This window comes from Bufo gargarizans, chromosome 6 (assembly GCF_014858855.1).
Source record: "Bufo gargarizans isolate SCDJY-AF-19 chromosome 6, ASM1485885v1, whole genome shotgun sequence".
NCBI classification, from domain to species: Eukaryota; Metazoa; Chordata; class Amphibia; order Anura; family Bufonidae; genus Bufo; species Bufo gargarizans.
This window is the reverse complement of record NC_058085.1, coordinates 308102579-308126401: the sequence shown is the minus strand read 5'-3', so window position 1 is coordinate 308126401 and position 23823 is coordinate 308102579. Positions and strand designations below refer to the sequence as shown.

General features: G+C 41.4%; 1 protein-coding gene across 2 annotated transcripts in view; it reads right to left on the bottom strand.

Moving 5' to 3' along the window:
• The window catches only part of LOC122940948 (lysosomal acid lipase/cholesteryl ester hydrolase-like), a 36791-nt gene extending 13644 nt beyond the window's left edge, over positions 1-23147 (bottom strand). The window contains exons 1-5 of one of the 2 annotated variants that reach the window (XM_044297885.1): positions 22881-23147; positions 19538-19664; positions 13251-13365; positions 6607-6805; positions 480-589 (exon numbers count right to left, since the gene is read on the bottom strand). In XM_044297885.1, coding sequence (XP_044153820.1) covers positions 480-589; positions 6607-6805; positions 13251-13365; positions 19538-19657 — 544 coding nt within the window. In that variant the 5' untranslated portion in view covers positions 19658-19664; positions 22881-23147. Of the gene's footprint in view, positions 1-479; positions 590-6606; positions 6806-13250; positions 13366-19537; positions 19665-20359; positions 20542-22880 lie in introns of those variants that run through there. The other variant, XM_044297884.1, reaches the window with a different exon arrangement.
• Positions 23148-23823: the final 676 nt, after the last annotated feature.

Genomic DNA, 23823 nt, shown 5'->3' with positions numbered 1-23823 from the left:
CGCAGAGGTGGTCACACATGCTCAGTTCCATAATTCAACTGCCACTAGCCACTTATACTGTTGGAAGCTGTGACAGTTACAGGGAGAGAGCTGCAACAGAAAGGACATGCCCCCTACAGAAGGGGTACACACCCTGAGCTGCCAGCTTGAAATAAATTTAGCAAAGCAATTATAACAATGGATGGAAGATCTCTGGGTCCATGTTAGAGAGAAGGCTAGCTTTGTTGGATGTTGGCCTGTACTATATTATGTCTGATTTTCATTTATTACAGCAATCATGGAATAACCCCTTTATAGTAGCGGAGGCCCTAAGTATTCGCCCACACTATAATCTGCCTCTGATTTTGCTCACAATTTCTGTTAAAAAGTGTGGCAGCTCTGGGGCTCTTATATGAAAGTAAGATTATCCTACATTGTAATTGTTATTTTACAAGATAATCTGTCTTCAGTCTTTCAAAATAAGTATGAAATATTCTTACCCATAGTAGTGCCCTGTGAATGACCAATGTAATACAATTGCTTCTGGCCTGTTTTTTGCAAAATAAAATCTATCACTGCAGGAAGATCTTTCTTTGCCATCTCATCATAACTGGAAAGCAGAAAAATGATGGGGTTAAATGTGAATGTTAATTATTAATTGAGTAAAATATAATAAAACACACAGGACAAGAGAAAAATAAACTAGGGTATTAATACATGGATTGGGATATTTTTATTAAAATAGTTCTCCAGGAAAAAAAAATTAAACTCTCTTCTTAAAGGGCATCTATCAGCAGATTTGGACCTATGACACTGGCTGACTTGTTACATGTGCGCTTGGCAGCTGAACGCATCCGTGTTGGTCTCATGTTCATATGTGGCAGAATTTTTGAGAAAAATTAAGTTTTAGTACATACAAATGAGCCTCTAGGAGCAACGAGGGTGTTGCCGTTACATCTAAAGGCTCTGCTCTCTCTGCAATTGCAGCGTTATATGCACTTTGGTACTTCAAACAATTATTTCTATAAATCTTATTTCAATTTGGAACTGAGAATCAGCTACTTTAAGACTACAATATACAAACAAAAATTTGTAGCCATGGGGGCGTGGCATGGCGCTGGAAGGAGCAAGATGTGTGTGGTGCGAGCTTCTGCCTACCGAGTAATCAGCCTGGAGCGGTGTCTTAACGCAGTCCCCGGCCTCCATCTCCTCCTCCCCGACAAAGTGATCCACAGGGCACCCAACTTACTGGGTTTGAGCTTGGAAACCTCTACCATACTGGGGGATCTCCTCTGCTTGGTGCGCTGCCGACATCCTCAGCCTTTCCTAATTAATTTGGTCCACTGGAAGGCCCCTGTGATTGCTGCGCTGAGCGCCGAGGGTGAACCTACTCCATACAGGCTGTACTGCACAGGACATTTTGGCAGTTGACATTTTTCAACTGGAGACAATAGCCAGCCTGGTTATGGCGGTTACCCCACGTTGGTGCCACATTATTCCGATTGTGACATATGCACTTGGCAAGAGCCCTGCTGTGATTTTTCTCTGGACTACCTCACTTGGCAGTCTAAGGCATTTACCCACTTATCAACAGAGTGGACTCTGATCTGTTTTTCTTTACTGCACATGAATATACACAAAACTGCATTGTGGGTCTTCGGCCCAATTTTTCAGGAGTGTACATTTTTATCACCCGCTTATATGTAACTACTCTTGATAATCACCTTCCCTGCATAGTTACCTAGTATACACTCTACCTCCCCTAGAATACCGAAAATATCCTCATTATGGTAAAAGTTGGGAAACCTAAAGGAACTGGTTCAGCGGCTAACAAGAAAACGCAGTCAGAAATGGGGAAATTCCTCCGTAAGAAACTCCCCAGCCCTAAAGCTCCTCCTCAACATTCTGTTTCTGGACTTGCAGAGAACCCTGACCCTGAGGTATATGAACATGACAGTTCAAGTCCAGAGGATGTGCGGGAAGAGGACTCAACTTCATCTCAACTTCCTTTCTGCAGGAACTATTTGACATAAAGACAGACATCTGTGAGATTGGAGGCCGGGTGGAGCAACTTGAGGAGACTCAAGCTTCTCTTGTTTCTTTTGGAGAATCTACTGCCTCGGCCATGCACCATTGTCAGTCTCACTTCAATAGTCTTGCATCTTATATCAAAGACCAAGACAACAGGGGCAGGTGCAATAATCTGAGACTGAAACGGGTCCCAGAATCAGTCCCCCCCCATCCTCTATTATGGAAGTCACATATGACATCCTGAAGTCCCTCTTGCCATTTTTTTTTCCTTAGCCTCTGTAAGCAATTCCTGACATATTTTTGGAGGTTCTCCCATCACAGAATCTCTTATTCTACCTTGATCAGGCACAAACGGGATGCAGGGATTGGTTTAACAGACAATGTCATTGTGTGAGGCTGTTCAGATGTCCTGTGTCCTTGATTGGCATAAACGCCCCCACACCAAACTATATGTACCCATAGAAGAGGAAGTGGCACAATTTTCCCTCACTCTCCTAGTACAAATGCAAGTTCCTTCTCCACAGGGCCTCAATGTCTTAACTAAAGGCCCTCTGTACTCCTGGAGGGCTACCACTCAGAAACCCTCTGTATGGCCACTCCCATCCCCGGTTGTGAGCACTGGGGACCTTTTAGGGCTAAGTGACCCATAGTCTTCGATATGGCTTCCACTCCAATGTTATGAACTTCTTACTTTATTTCACTTGAAAGGGTTAACTTTCATTGACGTATACTGTTTAATACTGTGTAACTACATTTACATGTATGTTCTGATATATATTTTGTTTATTTGCACTGTGTTTGAATGGAACTGTGGAAAGTGTTAATGAACACTGAGAGACTTTTGGGACTTTGAACGAGAAGCTGGTAATTTTCCACAGCTAACATAGGGTTTAAAGAAGAACATGTTTTGGAGGGAAAAAGCCAGACTTGTTTACCTCCAAAACCAGAGAGTCTGATCTTTTGAATGTCTGGTATAGCAATGTTGTTATGTCTGGAAACTTGTTTTTGTTTGGAAAAACTGCTGTGTCATTATTATTGAGTATCATTGAAGCTCTAATGTAAATCAATGAAAGATGGTAGTTGTGACATTGTAACTGTTTGTGCTGAGTTTCTTCACTCCACCACTCCCACTAGAAGGTTATAGTTCAACCAGAAATTGTATATAAGGAGAGCAGTCAGAGCTCCTAGTGTTCTGCAGTTAGGGAATAGTGCTTAAAGGGGGAGACTCTGCCAGACTACTGAGTGAACAGAAGAAGATGTTGAGACTAGTATGCTCTGCCACAGACCCTGGGCCTACACACTTTGTCCAGATTACCAGACAGAGAGAGAGAGGGATGACTAGCTCTGGCCTTTTTTCAGCATCAAAGCCTTCTTCTGCCAGGAAGTTGACTGGAGAAGCCAGTCCTATGCCTTGCCTGTTTTGTTTTGCACCTGAATTCCTCCAGTATAAAAGCATACTTGTTTACTGCTGACCCTGACTGTCTGGACTTATTACTTACTTAAAGGATAACTGTCATATTTTTTATTTTTTTGCTAAAGTGTAGGGCAAGTGATAGATAACAATTTTGCATAGACTTTATTTAGCCAAAACGTTTATTTTTGGTAGAAAACTGAGGCTGAAATGGCCCTTAGCAGCACTCTTCAAATGAGCATTGCTAAGGGCCATCCGTCTCCTATTAGAAAAGCGGAGATGAGCTGTGCAGACGCTGTGCTTCTGCCTCACGTACTTCCCTGGGAGACAGAAGGCTGGGCACAGGAGTCTTAGGAGAAGCTGCTGCTTCATGAATTATTATCACTGGGATTGCAGGTCAGTGAATGTAACGGCGCATTAGATTGCATAGAAAGGGTGAATAAAAATGTAATTTTAACTCTTAAGACTCCTGTGCCCAGCCTTCTGTCTCCCAGGGAAGCACGGGAGGCAGAAGCACAGCGTCTGCACAGCCCGTCTCTCCTTTTCTAATAGGAGATGGATGGCCCTTAGCAATGCTCCTTTGAAGAGTGCTGCTAAGGGCCATTTCAGCCCCAGTTTTCTACCAAAAATAAACGTTTTGGCTAAATAAAGTCTATTGCAAAATTGTTACCTATCACTTGCCCTACACTTTAGCAAAAAAATAAAAAATATGACAGTTATCATTTAAACAGCAACACGTGGTGACAGCTCAACGATGTCAGGGGAACCCAGCGTAGCATTAAGAACCCCAAACCCGGACATTGCAATCTGGCGTCACGAAAAGGATCCGATCCATCACCAGCAGAGCAAGTCATCGTGGATCCAGCCCCAGTGGATCAAGACAGCCAGTGGCGACTACCCAGTCTGCATCTGAGGTGTACCAGCCCCAGGAAAGCATCTGCAACTGTAATTGTTCTCTTTGTGGGATCTGTTGCAAGCAAGTGACTGTGCTAGTGAGACTGCATCCTGCATTACTAGCTGGAGACTGGGTTAATGCCTCATTGTGCAACTATACGTTGCTGCCCTTAGGGAGGTTAAGTCATGGCCTAGTTCTGAGAAGCGTACTGTTGACCAAATTTTAGACAGACTTGCCAGCTAGTTTGACAGGCGCACTTTGTCGGAGTTCCAAATGCATTTCTTTAGCCGTAAACAAAAGATGGGTGAAACTCTGCGAGATTTTGCTCTAAGTCTACAGGAAGCGCTGTGTGCCATCCAGAACATAGGTCCACATGCGTTACTTGACCCAGACCACACTCTGAAAGACCAGTTTGTAGAGGGTGCCAAACTAGATGCTGTGAAAACCCAGCTAAAAGTTATTTCATTACAGCTCTACTTAATGGAGAGCAGTCAGAGTCCCTAGTGTTCTGCAGTAAGGGACCAGTGGTTGGAGTGTCCAGAAGAAGACACTGAGACAGGGATACTCTGCAACAGACCCTGGGCCTCCAGCCTTTGGCCAGGGTACCAGCCTTCTGAAGACACAGCTAGCTCAGGCCTTTCCTCAGCATCAAACCCTACTTCTGCCAGGGAGGAGACTGGAGAAGCCAGTCCTATGCCTCACTTGTATTGCTTTGCACCTGAATTCCTCCAGTGAAGAAGCACACTGGTTTACTGCAGACCCTGACTCCTGGATCTGCAGTAGGAAGCTGTCTTACATTCAGTGTCAGACTGGGCCCACCAGTAAAATTTATTTTGGAGGCCCACCATACGGTTATATATTATAATAAATAATCTAACAAGTTTTTTATACGAACATAAGCTGGTTCAGGTGCTCTACATTGAATATATGTATGTAGTGCAGTAAATCTAATGTGTTATGTGCCATCTGTGCAGGGGGTGGGAGACTAGGGGCCCACCGGGGGATTCCCCTGTATCCCTGTGGGCCAGTCCGAGCCTGCTTACATTTAGAACTGGCAGTGGCATAGCGTGGGTTGCCAGCACCCGGGGCTTCTCGTCTCTGCAGAGTTTCACAGAATTTTTTTTTACGTTCCTCACTTTACTCTCATCCTCTCCTTCCTGGTGTCTCAACAACTCATCCTGCTGCCCCCCCAATACTGAGCTAGAGCCAGACAGATAGTCCCCCATTCCTCATAATATTATTTCCCCTGTATATTATAATGGCCCCCTCTGTATTATTAATATAATGTCCCCCTCTTTATTATTAATATAATGGCCCCCTCTGTATTATTAATATAATGGCCCCCTCTTTATTATTAATATAATGGCCCCTCTTTATTATTAATATAATGGCCCCCTCTTTATTATTAATATAATAGCCCCCTCTTTATTATTAATATAATGGCCCCCTCTTTATTATTAATATAATGGCCCCTCTTTATTATTAATGTAATGGCCCCCTCTTTATTATTAATATAATAGCCCCCTCTTTATTATTAATATAATAGCCCCCTCTTTATTATTAATGTAATGGCCTCCTCTTTATTATTAATATAATGGCCCCCTCTTTGTTATTAATATAATAGCCCCCTCTTTATTATTAATATAATGGCCCCCTCTTTATTATTAATATAATGGCCCCTCTTTATTATTAATGTAATGGCCTCCTCTTTATTATTAATATAATAGCCCCCTCTTTATTATTAATATAATAGCCCCCTCTTTATTATTAATGTAATGGCCTCCTCTTTATTATTAATATAATGGCCCCCTCTTTGTTATTAATATAATAGCCCCCTCTTTATTATTAATATAATGGCCCCCTCTTTATTATTAATATAATGGCCCCTCTTTATTATTAATGTAATGGCCCCCTCTTTATTATTATTATAATAGCCCCCTCTTTATTATTAATATAATAGCCCCCTCTTTATTATTAATGTAATGGCTTCCTCTTTATTATTAATATAATGACTCCCTCTTTGTTATTAAAGAGGGGGCCATTATATTAATAATAAAGAGGGGGCCATTATATTAATAATAAAGAGGGGGCCATTACATTAATAATAAAGAGGGGGCCATTACATTAATAATAAAGAGGGGGTCATTACATTAATAATAAAGAGGGGGTCATTACATTAATAATAAAGAGGGGGCCATTACATTAATAATAAAGAGGGGGTAGATACAATGTACAGACTGATTTACCAGAGATTAATCAAAATAAATCTTTTAGAACAGCCATACTGTACCTAAAAGCCCAGAATTCGCTTTCTGCAGGGGACAGAGTCTTGTGCCTCCGAGACCAGGTATTACCCCGACTGTTTCCCATCCACACGTCATAACCTGCATCTGCCAGCATGAAGCCCAGACTATTGTATTCAAAGTTTGTGACCCAGTTGCTGGCATCCGCAAGCAGGCCATGCTGTAGGAATACCACTGGTTTAGTTTCTAAAGTATTAAAAAGAATAGAAGGTGCATAAGTTAAATAACACATAATTACTATTTATTCTCTATATCACTCAGGACAAGTATACATGCAGAGCTATAGCTCGGCATTTCTTCACCCCGAGGAAAAGATTCACTCTTGCAACCCCCCATTTATATACGCAGATACACTCGTGAACACACCTGTAGAAGTTAACAAAATGTACCCCCCCATATAAAATGTAACATACATACTGCTATGGCACGCACATACGCGGTACCACTATACACACACACATTTTTAATACAGCTATACTGCAAACTAATCTAGCACTGCTACATGATAAACACATACATACAGTGGATATAAAAAGTCTACGTTAAAAGAAAATGTCAGGTTTCTGTGATGTAAAATAATTTGACAAAGATTAATAATTTCAGAACTATTTCCACCTTTAATGTGACCTATAAACTGTACCACTCGATTGAAAAACAAACTGAAATCTTTTAGGTAGAGGGAAGAAAAAATATAAAAATAAAATAATATGGTTGCATAAGTGTGCACACCCTTAAACTGATACTTTGTTGAAGCACCTTTTGATTTTATTACAGCACTCAGTCTTTTTGGGTATGAGTCTATCAGCATGGCACATTTTGACTTGGCAAGATTTGCCCACTCTTCTTTGCAAAAACACTCCAAATCTGTCAGATTGCGAGGGCGTCTCCTGTGCACAGCCCTCTTCAGATCACCCCTCAGATTCAGGCCTGGGCTCTGGCTGGGCCATTCCAAAACTTTAATCTTCTTCTGGTGAAGCCATTCCTTTGTTGATTTGGATTTATGCTTTGGGTCATTGTCATGCTGAAATATAAAGCTCCTCTTCATGTTCAGCTTTCTAGCAGAAGCCTGAAGGTTTTGTGCCAATATTGACTGGTATTTGGACCTGTTCATAATTCCCTCTAGCTTAAATAAGGCCCCAGTTCCAGCTGAAGAAAAACAGCCTAAAAGCATGATGCTGCCACCACCATGCTTTACTGTGGGTATGGTGTCCTTTTGGTGATGTGCGGTGTTGTTTTTGCGCCAAATATATCTTTTGGAATTATGGCCAAAAAGTTCAACCTTGGTTTTTTATCAGACCATAACACCTTTTCCCACATGCTTTTGGGAGACTTCAGATGTGTTTTTGCAAAATGTAGCCTGGCTTGGATGATTTCTTCGTAAGAAAAGGCTTTCATCTTGCCACTCTACCCCATAGCCCAGACATATGCAAAATATGGGAGATTGTTGTCACATGTACCACACAGCCAGTACTTTCCAGATATTCCTGCAGCTTAATGTTCCTGTAGGCCTCTTGCTGATTTTCTAAGTGCTGACTTTTATAAGTGCATTGGAGATATTCAGGAGACTAACTTAGACTAACTTAGAGATCTTCCACTGAACTTCAGCAGTGTTTCTGGTGGATACTCAGATACTGTGTTTCAAAACAGCAGAACTTCAGCGGTGTTTCTGCTGGATATTCAGACACTGTGTTTCAAAACAGGTAAGGAATTTCTTAGGTTATCACTATAGTCTGATTGCAAATGAGCATAGGTGATTAAGGTGTTAAATTTGTTGTTGGGGGAGGAGCTTTTGTGGGAGTGTGTGTATATATAACCGCATAGTATTAGCTTGCCTAATTATAGCTTACTGATTTTCCAAGTGCTGCTTTTTATAAGTGCATTGGAGATACTCAGGAGGTAATCTGGAGGTGGATACAATCTTCTCCCTCTTTAAAATGGCAGAGGCCCCCTAGAAATGGAAGATGGGTTACAGCAGGTTCTGGTAGACTGAGAGTTGTTGATAGAAGACGTGTCCCACAGTCTGTGGCTCTCCATAATTCATTTGCAGAGCTTTCAGAGTGCAAGAGCAACATGGAGGAGGGCTCAAGCACAGTGGATGAGAAACAATCATCTCCCATGACTAAAGTATGCAAGACTGCAGTCAAAGACAAAAAGGAGAAGGTGAGGATAGTAAGCAGCTGTTGGTGGGCGATTCCATCATAAGAGGTGTGAAGTTTGAGGAAAATGGTGTTGTGAGATGTCTCCCTGGGCTACCGCTAGCAGGTATAGACGACGGATCCTTAATATTGTTAGGCAAGCAAAGCAGGAAAGGGAGGTAGATGTCATTGTCTATCTTGGGACAAATGATCTGGCTTGCAATGAGGTTTCAAAGGTGAAGGAAGCTTTTCACACACTTGGAAATGAAATACGAGAGGTTGCATCAACTCTTTCATTCTCTGCAGTTTTGCCTGTGCATAACCTTCAGCATGACAGGAAGATGCGCATTAAGGAATTCAATGTATGGCTTGGTGAATGGTGTCTGAACCAAGGGTTTGGCTTTGTGTCTCATGTTAGCTCTCATTGGAATGGAAATTAACTGTACAAGAAAGATGGTTTGCATCTTTCTCTCAAGGGAACGAATGTCCTCAGTGAACAATTCAAAGTATTTGCTAAGGGGCATTTAAACTAGGAAAGGGGGGCAAAAGAGTGACAATCCAGCAGTCCGACTGCCCCCCATAACAATGCCAGAAGATGCCAGTAGCACATAGGTTAAGAAATGACAAGCTCAGAGTCTTGTCTACCAATGCTCGCAGTTTAGGGAATAAGATCAATGAACTTGAGGCTATAATGGCATCTAAGAATATAGATTTAGTGGCTGTTACTGAGACGTGGTTCTATAGAAGTAATGACAGGGATATAACAATACCATGGTTCTCTCTATATAGGAAAGACAGAGAAGGCAAGAAGGGGGGAGGGGTGGCCCTGTATGTGAAAGATAGCATAAAAACTTATTTAGTACAAGTTACCGAGACAAATTTAGAGACAGTTTGGGTTACCTTGCAGCTTGATAATCATAAGGTAACTCGTGTAGGTGTGATATATAGACTACCTAGCCAAGTCAAAGAATTAGATGATCTACTAGTTGAGGAAATAGCTAAAATGACACTGAAGGGGGAAGTTATCATTATGGGAGACTTTAATCTTCCTGATGTAAACTGGAAAACCAAAATAGCTAGTTCTGCCAGAAGTATAGATATTCTAAATTCCCTACTGGGATTATCTCTACAGCAAGTAGTTGAGGAGCCAACCCGGAAGGAGGCCATTTTAGATTTAGTATTCACAAATGGGAATTTGGTATCTGATATTACTGTAGGGGAAAGCTTGGGATCTAGTGATCACCAGTCAGTGTGGTTTACTATAAGTACAGTGACTGATTCACACCACACAAAAACAAAAGTTTTAGATTTTATAAAAATTGACTTTTCTAAAATCAGATTAGTGGTATACTAGTCCCTATCAGTTTGGAACAGTTTCAATGGAGTCCAGGAGAAATGGGACTACTTAAAAGTGGCACTATTGAAGGCAACAGAAAATTGCATTAGGCTTGTCAGTAAAAGCAAAAAAAGGAAAAGACCACTGTGGTACTCAGCAGAAGTGGCCAAAATCATTAAAAACAAAAAGATAGCATTTAGTAATTATTTAAAATAAAATAAAAACGAGGATGACAGGCAAATTTATAAGATTAGGCAGAGAGAGGCCAAACAAGTTATAAGAGCTTCTAAAGCACAGGCAAAAGAGAAATTAGCTCAGTCAGTGAAAAAAGGCGATAAGACATTCTTCAGATACATAAATGAAAAAAGGAAACTAAAACAAGGAATTACCAAATTAAAAACAAAAGAAGGAAGGTATATGGAAGAACATAAAGAACTAGCTGACTGCCTCAAGGAATACTTCTGTTCAGTTTTTACAAAGGAAAATGAAGGAAAAGGACCTCAGTTAGGAAGGAAAACTAATGAATCTGTTGATGCATGTGTCTTTACAGAGGAAGAGGTTCTAAGTAAGCTGTCTAAAATTGATACATAAAAGTCACAGGGGCCTGATGGGATACACCCAAAGCTATTAAAAGAGCTCAGCGGTGAACTAGAAAAACCATTAACAGATTTATTTAACCAATCACTGGTAACAGGAATCGTCCCAGAAGATTGGAAATTAGCAAATGTTGTGCCCATTCACAAGAAAGGTAGTAGGGAGGAATCGAGCAACTATAGGCCAGTAAACCTGACATCAATAGTAGGGAAATTAATGGAAACCATACTCAAGGAGAGGATTGTGGAACATCTAAAATCCCATGGATTGAAAGATGAAAAACAGCATGGGTTTACTTCAGGGAGATCATATCAAACTAATCTTATTGATTTTTTTGATTGGGTGACTAAAATAATAGATGGCGGAGGTGCAGTAGACATCGCTTATCTAGACTTTAGTAAGGCTTTTGATACTGCCCCACATAGAAGGCTTATCAATAAATTAGAGTCTTTGGGCTTGGACTCCCATATTGTTGAATGGATTAGGCAGTGGCTGAGGGACAGACAACAGAGGGTTGTAGTCAAAGGAGTATATTCAGACCATGGTCTTGTTACCAGTGGGGTACCTCAGGGATCTGTTCTGGGACCCATATTGTTTAATATCTTTATCAGCGAAATTGCACAAGGCCTCGATGGTAAGGTGTGTCTTTTGCTGATGACACAAAGATTTGTAACAGGGTTGATGTTCCTGGAGGGATACACCAAATGGAAAAGGATTAAGGAAAACTAGAGGAATGGTCAAAAATCTGGCAACTGAAATTTAATGTTGATAAGTGCAAGATAATGCACCTGGGGCGTAAAAACCCAAGAGCAGACTATAAAATCAGTGATACAGTCCTAACCTCTGAGGAAAGGGATTTAGGGGTCATTATTTCAGAAGACTTAAAGGTAGGCAGACAATGTCATAGAGCAGCAGGAAATGCTAGCAGAATGCTTGGGTGTATAAGGAGAGGCATTACCAGTAGAAAGAGGGAGGTGCTCATGCCGCTCTACAGAGCACTAGTGATACCTCATTTGGAGTATTGTGCGCAGTACTGGAGACCATATCTCCAGAAAGATATTGATACTTTGAAGAGAGTTCAGAGAAGAGCTACTAAACTAGTACATGGATTGCAGGATAAAACTTACCAGGAAAGATTAAAGGACCTTAACATGTATAGCTTGGAAGATAGACGAGACAGAGGGGATGTGATAGAAACTTTTAAAAGCATAAAGGGAATCAACAAGGTAAAAGAGGAGAGAATATTTAAAATAAGAAAAACTGCTACAAGAGGACATAGTTTTAAATTAGAGGGGCAAAGATTTAAAAGTAATATCAGGAAGTATTATTTTACTGAGAGAGTAGTGGATGCATGGAATAGCCTTCCTGCAGAAGTGGTAGCTGCAAATACAGTGAAGAAGTTTAAGCATGTATGGGATAGGCATCAGGCCATCCTTCATATAAGATAGGGCCAGGGGCTATTCATAGTATTCAGTATATTGGGCAGACTAGATGGGCCAAATGGTTCTTATCTGCCGACACATTCTATGTTTCTATGGTAGCCTTCCAGACCAGTTTCCTTCTCGTCTTTTCATAAATTTTGGAGGGACGTCCAGTTCTTGGTAACGTCACTGTTGTGCCATATTTTCTCCACTTGATAATGACTTCACTGTGTTCCATAGTATATCTAATGCCTTGGAAATTCTTTTGTACCCTTCTCCTGACTGATACCTTTTAACAATGAGATCCCTCTGATGCTTTGGAAGCTCTCTGTGGATCATGGCTTTTGCTGTTGGATGCGACTAAGAAAATTTCAGGAAAGACCAACTAGAGCAGCTGAACTTTATTTGGGGTTAATCAGAGGCACTTTAAATGATGGCAGGTGTATGCTGACTCCTATTTAACATGATTTTGAATGTGATTGCTTAATTCTGAACACAGCTACATCCCCAGTTATAAGAGGGTGTGCACACTTATGAGACCACATTATTTTATTTTATTTTTTATTCCCAGCTCTCTACATAAGGCTGGCTCCTGTAGGTGCAGGTGCCAGTACATTTCTTGTCTTCTTGCTCCCCCCTATTGGTCCCTTGTGTTATTGAAGACTCCTCTGGCTTTGGATTTCTGGATTTGACTTTGTGATTACGGTTTTGGCTTCTGGCGCTTTGGTATCGTATTTGATCTCCTGGTTCTGACTCTTTGGCCTGTTTTGGTTTCACATATTGTAGTTTAGGGACTCTCGTCCAGTTGTGGGTCACTGCTTAGGGTGATTGTGCAAGTAGGTAGAGATAGTGGGTCCGGGCAGTTTAGGACTGCACTATTCCTATTTGTGTGTGAAGGTACATATTTCTTACTGTTTTAATATCAATTTAATTTCAAGTGCTCGGTATGCACAGAAGTGTCATTGACATCAAGAGCCCTCAAGAGAGTAACTCATAGCTCAGTAAGAAAATTGTTCAGAGAAAATATTAACCCCTTTAAGGACTTGCCCTGTTTCAGAGAAAAAAACTAACGCTTATTAAAAATAAACTAAAACGATGGTTAAAATTTAAAAATCAGTACAGCTATCAAACAAAATATACTGTACCTCCAGACTGATGCCTAGAGCCATGTGGTATTCTGTTGACAGTTAGGATGTACCCATCTTCAGTGACCACCTCATATTCCTCACTAGGATATCCTCGGTAGCTGATTAGTTGTGTCTAAAACATGGAAAATATCTCATATTACTAGTAACCTTATTATCTAATTGCTTACCAAAAATAAGAAATAATATAAAAGGATTTTTGAAGATTAGAACATGGGAAAAAAAATTGGGATGCAAAATAAAAGGCAATTGTGAAAAGAAATGGGAAGAAAGTAGTGCTGTATCCTTGGAAAGTCATGAAAGCAAATTCAAACATAAGGTATATGTACCCGTATGTTGTTCTTTAATACATAATGTCTATTCTATTAGAGTGTGCAGGCTTTCCATAGCCATACTGTACAATATCCACCCTGTTACTGATAAGAGGTTTCCTATTAGACACTTCTTAACTTGCGACTCAACTTTCATTGTTTATATTCTGTGTGCCCATGTAATATGTTATACGTGGGGGAGACTTCTTTAGATTTTAAGATAAGATTTAATCAACACCATTCGGAAAAAAATGCATGGATTTGCTGGTGTCCAAACATTTCACTGATGGCATAAAGAGCGTGAACTCAGGTGTATGATCATTGATCATTTCCCAGCCTCCCGTACAGGAGGTAATAGAGTCTTGACCCTTAAAAAACTTGAGATCTATTGGATTTCTAAACTTAACACATTGAAACCAGGAGTGCTAAATGTGGATTATAAACCTTGGATTTTGGTTTAACCTAGTCCACATCACTTTAGCATGAGGATATTGTCTGTCTTTTATCTTGTTTTTTGGTGCTATTTTGAGACAAATTTTTATTTCTCTTGTTTTACTTGCAGTGTATTGGTGAATTCGAGGGGATCGACCTAGCCAGCGTGGATGTGTTTATTCTTCTTGCAAGCTCTTTTGTGTTTTACAAGCTTTACAAGCTCCCCAAGGCTGTAGATTTCAAGCTTCATATATTTCAAGCTACATATATTGTGTTGTATGTTTTCTCCCATTGATTATACCCTAAATATAAAATATGGTATTTTTTACCCAGTGGAGATTGAGCCACGAGACCATCATTGTTTATTATTTATTTTATTATTTCAAATGGTGAGTTATACGAGTGTATTGGTATCTCTGTGGGAACGGGGACGAATGCACTTGTAATAATACTGATCGGACTGGTATATTTCACACGGGACGTGTATCAGTCTGGTTGGGTTTAATGCACTGATTTGTATTCTTTCTTTTTCAGTTTGTATTACTTTATTAATGGGGATGACCGATATGCATAGCGTCCACCTACCAGGTTGCTTTGCATGTGTATCCCTTTGATCATGAAGTTTCTTAGTGAAGATAATCATATTGTACTTCATAGATCTTCATTATAATGTTGGGTTCTGCCTTTCTCTTCTTTATGTATACTTTATAGAAATTCTTTTCACTTGATAGATTTGATGGTGGGATACATGCGATACACTATGCATACTAAACTTAGTTATTTGCAGCATTGGGGGTAATAGAGATTTGACACTCTGCCCATGCCCTTTGACCTATGTAGTCATGTGGTTTTCTCTCACTTGATTTGTATCTCTTCCTGGAGCGCGGAGTATGCAACGTGGACTGGCGGTTTTGGGGTTGGGGACGGGCGTGCTCCGGTCAGGTGACCATGATGTGGTCGCGTGATCCCCGGTGGCCCGCCTCCCTTCCTTGACTCTGGCTTGTGCTTCATGTTCCTGCGTTCCCAACACATACCAGATATGCTGTGATCAGCTGATAGTGAGTCGCAGCAGTTGCGGGGTGTGTCATGAACAGGCGCATTTTTCACATTGAGACGCTGTGATTGTTCCTCCATGCTGGTTGGTTGATCCTATCTTATTCATTTATGTAATTATGTTTTTGACTCTGCACCTGTCACTTTCACGATGGATACTAATGATGTAATTATGAACAATTATGGAATTATCGTATATGGAATATAATTCATTTGACCGGACATTATATGAAAATAGACTCCCTGTCTATATAAGGTCTCACAGCTGGAAATGCATATCAGAGCAAAAAACAAGAAATGAAGAGGAAACTTGCAGAACTGACAAAGCAAGGAATGTGGGGAGGCATAGATCTGGGACATGTCATAAAAAATATGCAAGAGCACAGTGACAAGCATAATTTTCTAATGGAATGACTCTGAAACAACCAGGACTTAGTAAGAGAGGTGACCAAGAACCCAATGGTCACCCTGGCTAAGCTCCAAAATCTTGTGTGCAGGTGGGAGAAACTTCTAGAAGGTCAACCATCACTGCAGCACTCCACCAATTTGGAGAATATAACACAATGTGAAAAAAAATGAAAGGGCCTGAAGACTTTCCGAATGCATTGTACAAGCTGTGCCATTTGTCTCACTCTCTGTCAGAGCAATAGATACACTAGCTTGTTAGATCCTGCAAAGGTGCTATAATTTGCTTGCCTGTGTACCGACTTCTTCCTGGTCTCCAGATTTGAACCCTCTGCCACCTGACCTGTGCCTGATCACCATACTCATCCCGAGCTGACTGTCCCGACCTTTAGACTTGTTTCACAGATTTTCATGAACTGTGCTTGCCCTGATCTCCACCTGTTACTGTCCAGGAGTTTCGCTTATTCCCTCCCTGGGTCAGCTGTCAACCACACCGAGACTACTTCAGAAGGGAACAGCCTGGTGGCTCCCCTGACGTGAAGTCCAGATCCCTGTATAGGAGTTAAAAGGTGAATACCAGGAGACTGCCAGGATAATATCCTGAGGTCTAACCTAAAATCAAACCAGTTGGTTGACAGTGTTTCCACACCCATTGATTGAAACAGATCGCGGTTCTATCCCCATGCCCTCTCTTCCATTCATTCCTCTGCTGTTCCCCTTGCTCCCTGTGGTCCTTTGAGATCAAAGCAGAGTGGAAAGAGAAATGGAGACTTGTGTTTAGCAACTGCTTCTGTCCTGTAGCCTACCCATTGTGAAACAAGGCCTCCACCTTTTGAGCCTGTGCAGGGTACTTTCTCTTCCTGCTCCAGCAGTTTGGTTATCCAGTGGGGTTTCTACTTTCAGTGCCCCCCCCCCCCCCCTTCTAAGGCTTAGCTTGTGGATTGCTTTCCCGCATTCAGTATGTTCCATCAGTGAGGTTAGTATTCTCTCTTTGTGTGAATAAGGGACCTATGGACAGGAAGGTGGAGAGTCTAAGAAAATCTTGGGAAAATGCATCCATGATTCTTAAAATTAATGTTGCTGCCACATCCATTCCCTCTTCGATAGATAGATAGATAGATAGATAGATAGATAGATAGATAGATAGATAGATAAACCATGTATAAAGTGGAACCGGCACTCAAACAGTCGGAGTACACGTGGGATTGTTTTGAATTTATAAAACTTTTATTAAATAATAACTATTTGTGCACTTCTTAAATAAATATAAAAGCATAGAAATGGTATAAAAATGGTACACACATTCAGTTCGAAACTTTCAATAATCAAAAAGCAATCGCTATTGTGCTGTCCTGATGGTTCGCTGCACCATATATCACTGCATCCGTATCCCACTTGTTTAGTGTGACTGATGAATCGCAGTTTTCTATGGCCAGGCGACTTGTTTGTAGGGCTATTTGTTTAGCTCCTTGTAGATTGACAATTTGAGACCAATGGTTAAATAAAAAATCACTGCAACAGGTGCACAATATGACTTTCAAGCAATAGTTCGTACTAAACAGTGTATCGGTCCTCTGCCATGGTTCCCTTAAGGCTCCAAGTGTGCCACCCAAGCAAGATCAGTAGTCCGATATGATTTTTAAAGTCCCACTTGTGTTGGTATCGTCACAGGGGTATGGCGTAGCTCCACATATATATCTATCGATTGTAAGATTTACTCACTGTGTCCCGTATGGTCTCACTATGTATATCCCGTAATCGGTTGCTGCCGTGGCGTCCCACGCTTCCACCTTTCTCCGGTATGTTTGTCTTATATACAGATATATAGTTTCTGGCTGACAGAGATACACTTATGAAAAAAACTTTCGATATTGCCTTTTTATATTTCCTGTTTTATGCTACATGGTATACCATCCAATTGATGTTACATTTTATACTATATTTTTTATATTGTATGTCATATCGTATAATGTGATACTATACGACAATTTTAAAAGCAACTGATGCATAACAAAATCCCTAATGATGGTGAAAAACTGAGGAAATAACAGAATCACAGAGAAAAAATAAAACCAATTGTGAACTGGACTTCACAGCGAAAACAAGTGTGACTAATCAAGCAATCAAGATGAGAGCATAAGAACCAAGACATCACCACTCACAGGCGACCCACTGATGAAGAGATAGCATCTCGAAACGCGTCTGGATGTTACCTGTGAGACGGTGCATGGCCATGTACTAAAGGATCGAGAACCGATAATCCTAACAGAGACGGGAAGAACTCTAGTCAACTCACACACACGTATTGGGACTCACGAAACAACTATCCGAAACAAGATTCTCGCGAGACCAAAGGCGAGATCCTGACAGAGCCGGAAGTAAGACAAACATACCGGAGAAAGGTGGAAGCGTGGGACGCCATGGCAGCAACCGATTACGGGATATACATAGTGAGACCATACGGGACACAGTGAGTAAATCTTACAATCGATAGATATATATGTGGAGCTACGCCATACCCCTGTGACGATACCAACACAGGTGGGACTTTAAAAATCATATCGGACTACTGATCTTGCTTGGGTGGCACACTTGGAGCCTTAAGGGAACCATGGCAGAGGACCGATACACTGTTTAGTACGAACTATTGCTTGAAAGTCATATTGTGCACCTGTTGCAGTGATTTTTTATTTAACCATTGGTCTCAAATTGTCAATCTACAAGGAGCTAAACAAATAGCCCTACAAACAAGTCGCTTGGCCATAGAAAACTGCGATTCATCAGTCACACTAAACAAGTGGGATACGGATGCAGTGATATATGGTGCAGCGAACCATCAGGACAGCACAATAGCGATTGCTTTTTGATTATTGAAAGTTTCGAACTGAATGTGTGTACCATTTTTATACCATTTCTATGCTTTTATATTTATTTAAGAAGTGCACAAATAGTTATTATTTAATAAAAGTTTTATAAATTCAAAACAATCCCACATGTACTCCGACTGTTTGAGTGCCGGTTCCACTTTATACATTATTTACAGCACAGAATTAGGGGTGTGTCTTTTCGAACCTGTGCACCAACTGTGGCAATTCGGAGTGAGCCATCTGCTTATTACCCACAGATAGATAAACCAGTTAGTCTCGCCTTAAATAGAATATATCTTGTGACCAGATCCTTGAGTCTCGTCGAATTCTCAGAATGGTAATGGGATTTTTGGCTAACACTTCTACAGAATCAGTCGGATTTAAGGCAAGGATATAATGTTAACTAAAATAAATGATGTTCTATTTCAATTAAAGAAGACTAGGGCACATTTATTAAGACTAGCGTTTTAGATGCCGGTCTTAATAAAGCTCCATAGCTGGCGGTGGTTCCGCTGGAAGTTATGAAGAGGTGCCGGCCTCTCCATAATCTCGGCACATCCAGTACCAGTTCTAAATATAAGACAGCTTCCGAGCTGTCTTACATTTAGACCATTTTCTACGGGCCCATCCCCACCCACGCTACACCCACAATTCTACACACCTGGCGTGTGCATGGAGAAGTCGCAGATAGCGGCACAACTAACCGTTGCCCCACCATCTGCGCCTAAAATATGCCTAATACAGGAGTATTTCAGTATAATAAATGACCCCCAATATGTTTTTGGCCCATGGTCAGATAAAATCTTGGAGAAAGCAGCTGACAAAAAGGGTTTTCCAGTGAAGCCTGTAAAATAAACCATCTGATTTTTGTAGGAATAAAAGCCATACAGACAGAGGAAGAGGTGCATGAAGCCATGAAAAGACATTTTCTGCAATAGAATCAAGATTTCTTAAAACTCAACAATCGTAAAATACCTAAAACAATAAGTTCCAAAAGGTGAAAAACTATACCAAAGGTCCCTTTTGCAGATTCTTCCTAGTCAAAAATTCAAACGGTTAATTTTGTACCATCATAAATCACAAGTCCCTAAAGAAATTGATTACAAAGAAACGCATAAAAAAACAAATTAACAGTGGGAATTAACTTCCATTGTTATCTGGAACGATAACCAGTAACTTTATATTAATACATATGTTAATTAGTAGTATGGAAACTTACCACATTCATATATGCTTCAGGGTCAGGAGGAAATGTAACGCATTGATTTTCACTATTGTCAAACAGCATTTGGCTGGAACATCCGTATATCATAATGGTCACTGCAAGCCATCTCCACATTTTTGGGCTATAAAAAAAAAAACATGTATTTTACAGGTATTTTAATGACACATGAGTTTACTGTATAGTGGGAAAATATACTAAAAAGACCCTGATTTATCAAACTGGTTTTGTATTTGGATTAAATTTACCAACAGTCTGCGACAGGACAAAGTTATTTTTGCTCTTGGTCTGTTAACTTTAGAGACCCAGCTGTTTGTGGGAGTTCCTGTGGAGCCCCTTTTTTTGGCCTTATTTATCATGGGGATGTCTCGAAAAATTGTCTCAACTGCTGTGCACTTCTGATCTGCTGTAACTGTGGCAGGTGAAAATAAGTCAGAATGTGATAGTTTGCCTGTGCTAAATTCAACAAGCGCTGTGTGCCGCGTTCGTAAACTTGGCTCACAGACCTTTACACAAATAGACAAATTTGAATGACAAACTTCCTTACCTGGCCGCAATCTACTGACCACTTATTTGGGCTTGTTTGCACAAATATTTTGTGACATTTTGCATTTTTACTCCACTTTACCCACAGATTTATACATTTTTTATAAAGTCACAAAGGTTGTCACAAATCTTACTCCAGTAAAAGGATGACAGATTCCACAACAACTCAGAATAGAGTATAGGAAAGCTAATACTACAGTAATGCAGAACACAAAATCTGATACATAAAATACTTTGGACGGAACATCTGAATACAATGAGAAGTTTACATACCAGCGTTCGGGGATCTTTCTCACACCCAAGTCCCAGCAGTACAGTGCTCCCAGGAACTACGCTTGGTGTCAGCAAACACAAAATGTCACAATGCATTCAAGTACGCATATTTTTCAGTTTTTTCAGTGAGTACACCAGAGGTGTGACAGGAGGCATAGGTTTTGGGGGGTACTATCTCTCCTTCTGACTTGGCCTCTCACCCAATTCAGACAGTACTCTCTGCTCTGCTCAGATGAGGGGCAATCACCCCAAAACAGCTGTTTGCAGATAAGATGCTAGCTTATTTAATATACGAGTCATGTCTCAAGCAGTGGCGTGCCTTGGTGGTGGGGGGCGGGGGGGTGAGGTCCGCCCCGGGTGTCGGCTCTCAGGGGGGTGCCAGAAGCAATGAGCGCTTCCATAAATACAAATGGAAGCGCTCATTGCTGGAGCGCTGATGCCCACATACTGCGGTGGGACACGGGAGCGCAAAGTTCCCTGCCCTGCCGCCAACCACCGCCATAGGCTTCAGGCCTAGTAGGCCTGAGGCCTGTCTGGTAGTGAAATCCTGGTGCAGGCGTGCATGATGTGCCATCACGCGCCTGGACATAGGTGAGTGTTTAGCTTTTATTTTTTTATTTCTTACTATATGTGCCAACTTGGGGGTACATGGGGACACACACAGGAGGACATGTACATCAGGGGACATGAACATCCGGGACACACACAGAAGGACAGTACATCGGGGGGAATTTCAATATGGGGGCAAACTACTGTGTTGGGGCAGTGTGGGGCAAATTACTATGTGGGGGAAATAACTGTGTGGGGGCAGTGTGGGGGAAACTAATGTATGGGGCAGTGTGGGCAAAATTACTGTGTGGGGGGGCAGTGTGGGGAAACTAATGTATGGGGGCAGTGTGGGGGAAATTACTATTTGGGGCAATGTGAGGAAAACTACTGTGTGGGGGCAATGTGGGGGAAACTACTGTGTGGGGGCAATGTGGGGGAAACTACTGTGTGGGGGCAATGTGGGGGAAACTACTGTGTGGGGGCAGTGTGGGGGGGAAACTACTGTGTGGGGGCAGTGTGGGGGGAATTACTGTATGGGGCAGTGTGGGGGAAACTAATTTATGGGGCAGTGTGGGGGAAACTAATTTATGGGGCAGTGTGGGAGAAACTACTGTATGATGGCAGTAGGGGAAACTACTGTATGGGGGCAGTGTGGGGGAAACTAATGTATGGGGCAATGTGGTGCAAATTACTATATGGGGCAGTGTGGGGGGGGAAATACTGTGTGGGGGCAGTGTGGGGGAAACGACTGTGTGGGGGCAGTGTGGGGGAAATTACTGTGTGGGGGCAGTGTGGGGGGGAAACTACTGTGTGGGGGCAGTGTGGGGGGAATTACTGTATGGGGCAGTGTGGGGGAAACTAATTTATGGGGCAGTGTGGGGGAAACTAATTTATGGGGCAGTGTGGGAGAAACTACTGTATGATGGCAGTAGGGGAAACTACTGTATGGGGGCAGTGTGGGGGAAACTAATGTATGGGGCAATGTGGTGCAAATTACTATATGGGGCAGTGTGGGGGGAAATACTGTGTGGGGGAAACGACTGTGTGGGGGCAGTGTGGGGGAAATTACTGTGTGGGGGGAAAACTACTGTATGGGGTAGTGTGGTGGAAATTACTGTGTGGGGGAAATTACTGTGGGGGCAGTGTGGGGGAAACTACTGTATAGGGGCAGTGTGGGGGAAATTACTGTGTGGGGCAAATTACTATATGGGGTAATGTGGGAGAAACTACTGTATGGGGCAGTGTGGGGGAAATTACTGTGTGTGGGGAAAACTACTGTGTGTGGCAGTGTGGGGCAAATTACTATTTGGGGGAAACTACTGTATGGGGCAGTGTGAGGGAATCTAATTTATGGGGCAGTGTGGGGGAATATAAGAGTATGTAGGAAGACTGAGCACTCGCCAGCTGGACCAATTAGAGACCAAGAACAGATAATATGTAGCAATATAATTTATTGTTTATATATAACCCTAAATCTATAATGCAGTAAGATCAATAACAATATAATACCTAAAAAACAATTAATGTTCAGATGTAATAAATACACCTATAGTATAATGCAGTGATATAAATATAGCTTAAGCAATACTGGAAGTCCTAAAAAAGAGGGCAGATATTAGCAAAGTATAAAAACACATATGGGTGATTGAGATATTCAGTGAATATTTGGTAAACTACTGATCAGTTCAGTGAATGCGCCAGATATAGTGTCCGATAGTCAGAGTTGGGATATTCAGTGAGTATTCGGTAAACCACTGATCAGTACAATGAGTACGCCAGATATGATGTCCGATAATCAAAGCGGGTAAATGTCCCTGTATTTGAAGGAATCAGTTCACTTGATGTAAAATACTTTGATCAATGTGACCAGATAAAGGTACAGTCAGTAGATATGATACACCTGTTATTTGCCGTCTGATGTCAGTATAGCCGTGGCGTCCCACGAGGCTCACTGTATCAGACTCGGCAGTACCTGGGTCTAGTCGCTTGCTTGAGGTGGTTCGGATGATCATGTAGCTCTCAACATGAGGAATCTCCTGGTGATGTTCACCGATGCTGCAAGCCTGGACCTGGTTAATGATTAGCAAGGTGTTTCCTCCACATTAGCAAGAAGTTGCAATTCCGGCAAAGTTAAAGTCCAGTTGTCGGAATGTTGGGGTCTCGTAAGTGTTGCATCAGCTGATGTCCTCGGATCATCATCCGAACCACCTCAAGCAAGCGACTAGACCCAGGTACTGCCGAGTCTGATACAGTGAGCCTCGTGGGACGCCATGGCTATACTCACATCAGACGGCAAATAACAGGTGTATCATATCCACTGACTGTACGTTTATCTGGTCACATTGATCAAAGTATTTTACATCAAGTGAACTGATTCCTTCAAATACAGGGACATTTACCCGCTTTGATTATCGGACATCATATCTGGCGTACTCATTGTACTGATCAGTGGTTTACTGAATACTCACTGAATATCCCAACTCTGACTATCGGACACTATATCTGGCGCATTCACTGAACTGATCAGTAGTTTACCAAATATTCACTGAATATCTCAATCACCCATATGTGTTTTTATACTTTGCTAATATCTGCCCTCTTTTTTAGGACTTCCAGTATTGCTTAAGCTATATTTATATCACTGCATTATACTATAGGTGTATTTATTACATCTGAACATTAATTGTTTTTTAGGTATTATATTGTTATTGATCTTACTGCATTATAGATTTAGGGTTATATATAAACAATAAATTATATTGCTACATATTATCTGTTCTTGGTCTCTAATTGGTCCAGCTGGCGAGTGCTCAGTCTTCCTACATACTCTTATATTCTATCTTATTTATGACTAGGTGAGTCATATCAGACTTAGTAGCACCTATTTCCACAACCGTATACAGAGTGAGCCACCA